Source organism: Nanorana parkeri, unplaced genomic scaffold (genome assembly GCF_000935625.1).
Source record: "Nanorana parkeri isolate BGI_ZX_2015 unplaced genomic scaffold, ASM93562v1 scaffold276, whole genome shotgun sequence".
Taxonomy (NCBI): Eukaryota; Metazoa; Chordata; class Amphibia; order Anura; family Dicroglossidae; genus Nanorana; species Nanorana parkeri.
This window is the reverse complement of record NW_017306544.1, coordinates 651,663-662,404: the sequence shown is the minus strand read 5'-3', so window position 1 is coordinate 662,404 and position 10,742 is coordinate 651,663. Positions and strand designations below refer to the sequence as shown.

Below are 10,742 nucleotides of genomic sequence, written 5' to 3'. Positions count from 1 at the left end.
TGGAGGATGGCAGCAGGGCAGATGTGGAGGATGACAGCAAGGCAAATGTGTAGGATGACAGCAGAGCAGATGTAGAAGATCAGGGGGAGATGTGGAGGATGGCAGCAGGGCAGATTTAAAAGATGACAGCAGGGCAGATGTGGCGGATGGCAGCAGAGGCAGATGTGGAGGATGGCAGCAGGGCAGATGTGGAGGATGGCAGAAGGCCAGATGTGGAGGATGGCAGAAGGCCAGATGTGGAGCATGGCAGAAGGGGCAGATGTGGAGGATGGCAGAAGGGGCAGATGTGGAGGATGGCAGAAGGCCAGATGTGGAGGATGGCAGAAGGCCAGATGGGGAGGATGGCCGAAGGCCAGATGTGGAGGATGGCAGAAGGCCAGATGTGGAGGATGGCAGAAGGCCAGATGTGGAGCATGGCAGAAGGGGCAGATGTGGAGGATGGCAGAAGGGGCAGATGTGGAGGAGGGCAGAAGGCCAGATGTGGAGGATGGCAGAAGGCCAGATGTGGAGGATGGCAGAAGGCCAGATGTGGAGGATGGCAGAAGGCCAGATGTGGAGGATGGCAAAAGGCCAGATGTGGAGCATGGCAGAAGGGGCAGATATGGAAGATGGCAACGAGGGACTATTCCTAAATTGAGTTTATATTCTGTGCTTGGCTGGTTTATTTCTTAAATTGCTTTTCACTATATACCATCATATTATCAAACAAAGTTGGAAAGTGACTGTCATTGTAATATTTTATATTAATTTTTTTTTTTTCCAGCTTCACTTGTTGGTAGGCAGCCTGGCTTCCTAACCAATCAGGAAGCCGGGGCAGTACATCATGACCTGCATCCCAGCTTCCTGATAAATGTTCTGGTTTGACTTGACATCCCTACCCAGGCCTCAGGCCTAGCCTGGGGGGGGCAGGCTGGACAGCATCCAGCCCTAATCCATGGCTGGTCCCGACTAGTCTGAGCACATGGCAAATCCCCCAAGGATATGTATCCTATCCCAGCATGTATCCTATCCCAGCATTGAGAGAAACCTAGTGATTGGCTGCTGTACATACACTCACAGTGCCTCTCATTGGCTGTCCCACAATATAGCAGAGTCAAACTCCACCCAGGGGGGTACAGCCAATGCCAGACACCTGGAATTAACCAGATAAATGCCACTATAATTCAACCAGGCTGACTACAGCTCTGGCTATCACTAAATGTCTGATATACACACACAGAGAAAATGTAGCGGGTAATAAGCAGAAAAACTTGAGCCAGTCCTTTAAGTTAGACAAAAAAGACAGTTTCGAGGCCAAAGGGCTACGGGCATGGAGGGCTATTTAGGCAATTATAGGACCTTCACAGACACTTAAAATTATGTAAAAATATATTTTATTAAAGACATAAAAAATACGAAACATAAAAACATATATGCATATTGGTGCTCAGCCTAAACTTGGTAAGCATAAACCTCATACACAGAGATGATGAGAAGTTAAGATCAGTGAGTCCTTATTAGGAATCAATGGACGGTTACTGTTGTGAAAAATCCTCTACGTGTTTCGCCACAGCCGTGGCTTCATCAGGAGGAACATATGATGTGGATGATTGTAACCATATATGAATATAGCAGCAGCCCGTACAGCAGCCCTTTGGTTCGCCTGAACCGAAGGGCTCCGGCAGGCGAAGAGAGCCGAAGTATCAGCCGAAGCTATGGCTGGATCCTTTGGCTCTGTCGTGAATAATCTCCTTAGTAAAAAACATGCCAAATTTGTGTGAGCCAAGTTAGTTTTTGTAGAATTGATTGGCTCCTTGTTCAGAATTTCCCATTACAATACATGCCAGTTAGGAAGCTTGGAATGTTGCCATATTTCAAAATAAATATAGTATAAACTTTGCAGATGGTTGTTTAGTAAATAATCACTTTCATGGCTAAGAAGTAAACCTGAACAAGAATCTGGATGAAAAGGAAGCTAACTTTTACATTTGAATAAGAAGCTAACTTCAGCAGACGTATAAGAAGCTAACTTCAGCATCATCGAGAAATCTGGAAAAAAAAAAACAGTCACCGCAACCAGCTATCAATCAGAACTCAGCTCTCAGCAGTTTATAATCTGGCTTCTGATTGGCCACTACACAACCCTGGTCAATGGCATGGACGGCGTAATTGAGCGCACTAATTCGCGGAAAAGAAACTCATCCTGATGACACTTGCAGTCGCACGGCACATGCAGACACTAAAAATCAGGCACCAGCAGGGGGAGCTATGAGAAAAAAAAAGGCTGTCCCCGTGCTTTCCGGGTTCCACTCCTTTTGCTGTACACTCGGTTGCCTGTCATGGTGGCTTTGGTTAAGTGTTCTTAGCTGGTGGGATCTGTCAAGGCCAACGTCATGTCAGAGAACAGGCGGCAGTTCTGGAGGAGAAGTGCCAAAGTACCGGGAAGGTTCGTTCACGCTGAGCTGTGTGTCTTGTAATTATCAGCAAACCGGTAACAGTTTTGCTGCTCTTATCTTCTGTCTAGTTGGCTTCGAATATTTATATGTGCGATTTATTGACGTTTTTTTCATAAAACGGGGGCCATAATGGCTTATTTGTATTTCTCTCTTTGCCAGTATATTGCCTGTATATGGTGCCCAGCAACCACCACTGGATAAGAGGTAAGGCTTAACCACTGTGTTTTCCTGCTCATTTCATCTGCTATCCTACAGACGTACGAGAACTCTGTACCATGTTCCCACTGATTTCACAATCTCCTTTAGCTTTGACAGCAGTAATGTCATGTTACAGTCTCCCTGACACTGAACATTCAATTGACTTTTTACTTTAGTGGGAGCTTTGCAGAGAGATTGTACAATCAGATTGTAACCTGTGTGGCTAGCTTGGGATATACCTGTTGAGCCTGCATGCCACAAAAAAGATTATCTGTGGAGACTTATGTCTGTTTACTAGGGATTAGGGCTGCAACAATAAATCGATTAAATTGATTATAATGAGAATCGTTAACGATTTCTCATGTTTGATTAGTTGAATGTGCAACTGCTGCCACTCTGCTACTCTGTTCTCCTCCCCGCTGGTGCCGGCTGCAGCGATCTGTATCCGCTTCAATCCCTGCTGCTTTCCCCACTGCAGCTGGTACCAGCAGGGAAGAGAGACCGCTGTGCCTCTGCATGCCGCTGCTGGTGCCTGCCGCTGCTGGTGCCTTCCACTGCTGGTGCCTTCCTGTGCCTCTGCTGCTGTCCACGTCCCTGCATCAGCAGACGGCTGTCATTCCCCAGTGAAAGGGAAAGGTGACACTAGAGGTCTAAAAGACCATTCATTTCAATGTGATCACCTGCACTGTAACTTGCCGTACTGCAATGCCATGCGTTGCAAGTGCAAACTATGTGCATGACGTTTTATTCTGACGTAAACGTTTACGTTTTGTAACACTCCATTTGTGTATTTTATTTGAAATAAAAGATGGTATTTTTTTAAATACGATTAACCCATTAATAAAAAAATCGGCCAACTCATCGATTATGAAAATAATCGTTAGTTGTAGCCCCAGGTTGGACTACGTTATTTTAACCTCCCTGGCGGTATTCCCGAGTCTGGCTCGGGGTTAACTTTCAATACCAGGAGCGGTAACCCCGAGCCAGACTCGGGAATGCACAGAAAAGTGGCACTTACCTTGCCCCTGCGAGCCCGCGGTGTCCTCTGATGTACGCGGACGGCCGATGCCGGCATCTGAGTTTTACTTTCGTTTTCGGGCGTCACAGCGGGGGGCGGAGCCGGCGGAAATTCAAGAGTCAAAAAATGACATTTACACAGAATACAATGTAATCTGCTATAATTACACTTATGTATCAAACTATTTCACACTAGATTTTGCCTGCACTTTTACTGTTCATTCTGCTTGAAAACTTGCAAACGTCCATGGCATCCAAAAAGCCTCCCTTTAGGTCAAAAGCGGTTTTAAACCAGGTAGAAAACAGCGATAGTAAATTAGAATCACTTGCAGAATTGAGCGATTCGTTGGGAAATTCATCATCAGACACTGAAAGTCACTTTCAGTGTCTGATGACGAATTTCCCAATGAATCACTATCACTCAATTCTGCAAGTGATTCTAATTTACTATCGCTGTTTTCTACCGTTTAAAACCGTTTTTGACCTAAAACAGCGACGATTCTGCGACCGAGCTCAGTGATGTGTGAACTTACATAGTATTTGAGGTTGAATAAAGACATTAGTCCATCAAGTCCAACCTATTAGGATCTCATTCTAGGAGTACCCGTACCCCTGTATATTACGGTCCCTTAAGAAATCGTCCAAAAGTTTCTTGAACAATTCCACATTATTTGCTGAAATCACCGCCTGTGGCAGTGAGTTCCAGACCCTAACTGATCTTACTGTGAAGAACCCCCTTCGCCCCTTGTGCTGGAATTTTTTTTCCACCAATTTTAGGTGGTGGCCTCTAGTTTTTGTAATGGAGTTAATTTTAAATAGTTTGTCGCTAATGTTGCTACCACCATTGAACATTTTGTACATGGAAATCATATCCCCCCTTAATCTCCTCACCTCCAGTGTGAACATGTTTAAATTTATTAGCCTCGTCTCGTAGCTCTGGTCCTCCATACCCCTAATTAGTTTGGTTGCCCTTCGCTGGACTTTTTCCAACTCAAGGACATCTTTTCTTAGTACTGGTGACCAGAACTGGACCGCGTACTCCAGATGAGGTCGAACCAATGATCTATAAAGTGGCAAAATTATAGACTTGTCCCTGCAATACATCCCCTTTTTAATACAGGACAAGACCCTGCTAGCTTTGTTTACAGCAGCCTGGCACTGCAAACTACCTTTCAGTTTGTGGTCTACAATGACCCCCAAATCCTTCTCCATTTCTGACTTCCCCAGCGGCATACCCATAATTGTATAACCCATTTGTTTATTTTTAATTCCAAAGTGCATTACTTTGCATTTATCGACATTAAACCTCATCTGCCACATTAATGCCCACTCCCCTATTTTATCCAGGTCCTCCTGTAATGTTATAGTGTCTAAGTCCGTGTCTATTACCCTCCCTATTTTGGTGTCATCCGCAAACACGGAAATATCGCTGTTAACACCCTCCCCGATGTCATTAATAAATAAGTTGAACAATATGGGACCCAGCACAGAACCCTGAGGCACACCGCTCATTACACTAGCCCAGTCTGAAAAGGTGCCATTTACAGATACCCTCTGGACACGTTCCCGTAGCCAGTTCTCTATCCACGTACACACCACCTCATCTATGCCCATAGCCCTCAGCTTGTGTAGCAAGCGTTTGTGTGGTACCGTATCAAAAGCCTTTGAGAAATCCAGATATACCACATCTACCGGCCTCCCTTCATCGATGTCTCTACTTACCCCCTCATAAAAAGTTAACAAATTAGTTAGGCAGGATCGATCTTTCCTGAACACGTGCTGATTGTCATTAACTATCCCGTTTTCCTGAACAAATTCTACCAGATAATCCTTTATTATGCCCTCTAGCATTTTACAAACTACCGATGTTAGACTGACCGGCCTATAGTTCCCAGGTTGGCACCTTGCCCCCTTTTTGAATATTGGGACTACCGTAGCCCTCCGCCAATCACTGGGCATCCTACCAGTCATTAAGGAGTCCTTTTAAAAATTAGGATTAATGGGCTAGTTATAACCTGGCTTAGTTCCTTTAAGTACCTTGGGGTGCAGGTTATCCGGTCCCAACGCTTTATTTGCATTGAGCATTTTAAGTCTTTGTTGTATCCCGGTTTCCGTCAACCACTGTGGAATATTTTGAGTTAAAGTGGGAGTTTTATCGTGTGTCAAACCCGTTTCCCTCCTGAGTGTATACTGAGGAGAAAAAAAGTGTTCAGCGTCTCGGCCCTCTCCTTGTCATTTGTGACAAGCTTCCCGCTTTCTTTCTTTATTGGTACTCTATTTACTGTGGTACGGATCAGGCAGCGCCCCCCAGAATTCCCATTTACTGGACCATTTTTATTATTATTATATTATAATTTCTTATAATTATATTATAATTTTTTAATTTTGTGTTTCAAACTTTCTCATACCTGGGATGTCTACTGGACTCTTGTTTGGACAGTCGCCACTGGGGGGGTTTTATTTTTTACTATATAATGAAAAAAGTTCCGAATTATTTTATTTTATTTTTTTTAAAGTTCTCTCTACGTTGTTTTAAAAAACATTTATTCTTACCCATTTTTTTGGTAAAATATAAAAGATGGCATCACGTCGGGTAAATAGACACCAAAACATATCAAGCCTTAAAATTGCGGGCGTCTGCAAAATCGCAAAAAAAAAAAAAAACGACCACACCGAAAATTGGCCATAGGCGATGCTTTAATTGCTCATCAGTTTAGTGTTCTCAGCGATTGGTGGCCCTAAAATTATTGCTTTCACTCCGACGTTTGCAGCGATATGTAACATGTGCGGCACAATAGGGCAATCGTCATTTTTGTTTACATGACAGGTCCTCTTTATGGAGACATCAGGGGTCTCCAAGACCCCTGATGTCACCTAGGGACCCCCTGAGAAGCTGATGAAGCGGAGAACTGCTTCACCAGCTTCTCCCCAGCTTCTGAAGCTGGAGAGTGACAGCAGAATGCGGAAGTGATGTAATATACATCACTTCCTGCATTCCGGGACTGGAGAGATCATGTACCGACCTCCCTTTGATCTCCTGTCACAGAGCAGCCGTGCCGTTCCCAGCTGCATTGGGCACAGCAGTCTCGGGAACGGCAGTGACAGCGGCGGCTACTAAAAGCGGCCGGGCATCTCTGGAGACGCTCAATCATCTTTTATTTAGAATAAATTATGTTTTGTTTTTGGTTTTTTTATCCGATTAATCGAAAAAAATAATCGGCCAACAAATCGATTATGAATGGAGTGAGACTGCGACGCCCGGCGAGGGGAGTGAAGGAGCAGCAGATGGGAAGCTTGTGAATAAATGATTAAGTGCTGCCAGGCTGCGGCAAACAAAGCGATCAGAGTACTGTCACGCATTAAAAAAGGGAATGTACTGTAGAGACAAAGCAATCATTTTGCACCTTTTTATAGATCGCAGGTTCGGCCTCATCCTTGAGTATGCGGTTCAGTTTTGGTCATCAATCCACAGAAAGGATGTACTTGAGCTGGAGAGAGTCCAAAGAAGGGCAACAAAACTAATTAAGGGGCTGGAGGACCAAAGCTATGAGACAAGGTTGCTAAACCTAAACTTGTTCATGCTGGAAGTGAGGAGACTAAGGGGAGACATGATTTTAATGTACAAAATGTTTGGTGGTGATGGCAACATCAACAATAAACTTTACTGTAAACTCCCTAACAAGGACCAAAGGCCACCATCTAAAATTGGTGGAGAAAAGATTTAACCACAAGGGGCATAGGGGCTTCTTCTCAGTCAGAGTGGTTACATTTTGGAACTCTCTTCCACAAGCAGTGGTATCAGCAGAGAGTATTTAATCATTCAAAAATCATTTAGATACCTTCCTCAGAGACCGTAACATACAGGAGTACAGGTATTCTTATAAAAACTAAACCACACAGGGACTCGTATACACACATGCACGCACCCACAAACACACACAGGCACACAAAGGCTGAACTTGGACCTGTGTCTTTATTCAACCTAAAATAATATGTAACTATGTTAGTTGCAGACCTACTAAAGATGTCCCGATACCGATACAAGTATTGGAGCCAATACAGGGCATTTTCATGATTGCTAATACTCGTAAAAATGCCGCAATACTGAAGGCCAATTCCAGCCCTTTAAATTTTTAAACAAGTTCGGCTGCCTAAGGTCCCATGCTTGGTGGTGAGACCTGCACGCAGCCCTGTATAATTGCTGTGTAATCATGGATTGATGGGATCAATGATTATACAGCAATAGAGAATGGCTATACAGGACTACTAGTCTGTATTGTTTAAGAAAAATGTCACATTTCCCTTTAAGAAAAAGTATTGGTAATTGGTATCGGCAAGTATCTGAGGGAAAGTACTTGTACTTGGTCTTGAAAAAATGGTATTGGGACATCCCTACTGTCTACCATATAAAGAACTCTGCAAAACTTCAATTAACCCTTGCTGTGAGACTTCCCCTGCACTGCAAGGGTTAACTGCTTGTCTTTGTGTAGGTGCTTAAAACAAATATACTCACTGAAACCGCAGAGCTGGCTTGTTCTTAGACCGGTCCTTCCAGCTTTTCTCCCCCTCCCCCTCCCCCTCTGCAGTGGTGTAAGGTCCTGTAAATTTTAAAGCAATGGTCCTCGGTCATGAAGTCACGACCCAAGTCGCACTGCAATGGAACGCACAGCAGTGTGGGCTGCTGTGCTGTGATGGAGCTCCATCTATATGTGCATTGCCTGTGCAGCTCACATGTGCGCCTGTAGAGGTGTCGGGAGCCGGACTGTCACTCCGGTCCAGGTCACGAGAGGGAGCTTTAAGCAATGAATGCATGCATGCATGCATGCATGCATGCATGCATGGAGGGAGCTCCTTCGCGGCCATAACACCAGCTCACCCCACCTCAAGTCAACACTCAGCGATAGGCAGCATATTTGGAATGGCTGCTTGGTGTAAGAATGGACAGTGCTGTGCTAGGGGGAGGCTAGGAGGGGGCTGAGGAGCCTCTCGCCTAGAAAAGTAAAAGGCATGCGGCGACCCACTGAACACGGGTCACGACCCACCAGTTGAGAACCAAGGCTTTAAAGAGTACCAGTCAATCCTCTGTTAACCTTGAGGTCACACAGAACCTAAAGTTTGCAATTATCAGTTTTGAATAGAGTGCATCTTTCACATATGTAAAATGACTTGGTTGTCCATTGCTGTAGTTTATTCTTTCATTTTCTGTTCTGCCCTATTGACAGATAGGTCTGACTTGTCAATAGAGACATTTTATTTCTCTCTCAAAGTTTTTATAATGGCAGGGTCAAGGATATGCTCAAAACACAATTTTACAATTGCTACAACTTTCCACGCTGGCATCTGTCCTGTCTCTGTACATTTACAAGTCCTACCTGCCGCCACTTGTCTGTTCCTGCCTCTGTAGAACTGTAAAGTCCACCATACTATAGTTACATCTATCCTGTAGCTGTGCTATACACCCTAGCACACCATATTGTTCTACTGCATAATCAGACCCCCACACTGTACTTGGGCTTCTTTTTGCACTGCGCATCCTTGCATGCTGTACTGGTACTTCTGTCTCTGTAACTACAATACCCAGCATCCTATAGTTAAATTTTTAATGTTTCTGTAGAGCTACATTTTTTTTTCTTGTTTCTGTGGAACTGCTGGACCTGGTGTGCTTGTTGCTTGTGAGGAAAAACTTTAATCGTACAACTCTAGCGGGTGTAAAAATGTTTTTAAAAAACTAGAGGTGCACCGAAATAGAAATTTAAAAACCGAAATAAAAAAAATTGTCAGGCCGAAGCGAAAATGTTTTTATTTTAATTTTTTTAATTTATTCATTTTTTATTAAATATTTTTATTTTTTACTTTTATGGGGCTTTGGGGAAATATTAGAGGTCTTAACAGACCCCTGATGTTTCCCTATAAAATAGAAAGAGATTGAGGACACAAAGTCCTCAATCTCTTTTTCTGCAGCCGCTGTTATCAATGAACAAGAATCCTCTATACTGAGTGTTCCTGTTCATTCATAACATGAGAACATAGTGTGTTTACTATAACCACAATCATGAATGAACAGGAGTGAATGTAGATCACTTCCTATTCATTCATAATTGAGGATATAGTCAACATACCGTGTCCTCAACTATCTACAAACACTCGGCGATCACTGATTGCTGAGTGTTTGTACCGCACTCCTCTCTGACATACACTGTCACAGGAGGCTGAGCGAGTCATTCAAAATCCCTAGCGCACGGCTTCGCGGGATGGTAGTATAGGGCAGTGGTTCTCAACCTGTGTAACATCAGGACCCACATTAGTCCTTGGTCATTAAGTCGTCACCCAAGTTGCACTGCAATGGAGCGCACAGCATTGTGGTACCGTGCGTTCCAATTTAGGCGACAGAACTGTGGGTGGGAGATGCGTTTGGGGGTGTCATTTAAATGAATGACAATTCACTACACCTCCCACACCAGAATGCACGGTAGGTGCGATTGCTTGGTACAGTGCGTTAATCGCATGGGACTGTGCGATTAACGCACTGTTCTAGTGTGAATGGGCTCTCGAACACACTGACAGACACACACAACCACAGACATTCTCACACACACGTACACACACTTAAAAGAAGTAAGTTTTTTTCTTTTATCATTTTTAAATCCACCCAGTCTCCCTACCTAACGAGAACTGGAGTGGATCCTCAGCCTGTGCTGTGACGGAGCTCCATCCATATGAGCATCCACTTGTACAGCTCCCTTACACTCCCTGTAGAGGTGTCGGGAGCCAGAATGTGACCACTCCTTTCCAGGCACTTCTATAGGACACGCAAGGGAGCTGTAAGCAATGCACTTATGGATGGACCTCCCTCGCGGGTCCCGGGTGTCAGACTATACTTGCATTTCTCATGTCTCTGTAGAACAAAGTTGGCACTCCCTTTTTCTTTTCTTCTTCTTTTTTTTTTTTTTTTTTTTTTTTTTTTTTTTTTTTTTTTTTTTTTTTTTTTTTTTTTTTTTTTTTTTTTTTTTTTTTTTTTTTTTTTTTTTTTTTTTTTTTTTTTTTTTTTTTTTTTTTTTTTTTTTTTTTTTTTTTTTTTTTTTTTTTTTTTTT

The 10,742-nt window shown here is 43.6% G+C and overlaps 1 protein-coding gene across 1 annotated transcript in view; it reads left to right on the top strand.

Moving 5' to 3' along the window:
* Nucleotides 1-2,309: 2,309 nt before the first annotated feature.
* TBC1D22B (TBC1 domain family member 22B) overlaps nucleotides 2,310-10,742 on the top strand; it is a 58,614-nt gene continuing 50,181 nt past the window's right edge. Inside the window, exons 1-2 of the mRNA XM_018557249.1 lie at nucleotides 2,310-2,425; nucleotides 2,595-2,639. Coding sequence (XP_018412751.1) covers nucleotides 2,373-2,425; nucleotides 2,595-2,639 — 98 coding nt within the window. The 5' untranslated portion in view covers nucleotides 2,310-2,372. The remainder of the gene's footprint in view (nucleotides 2,426-2,594; nucleotides 2,640-10,742) is intronic.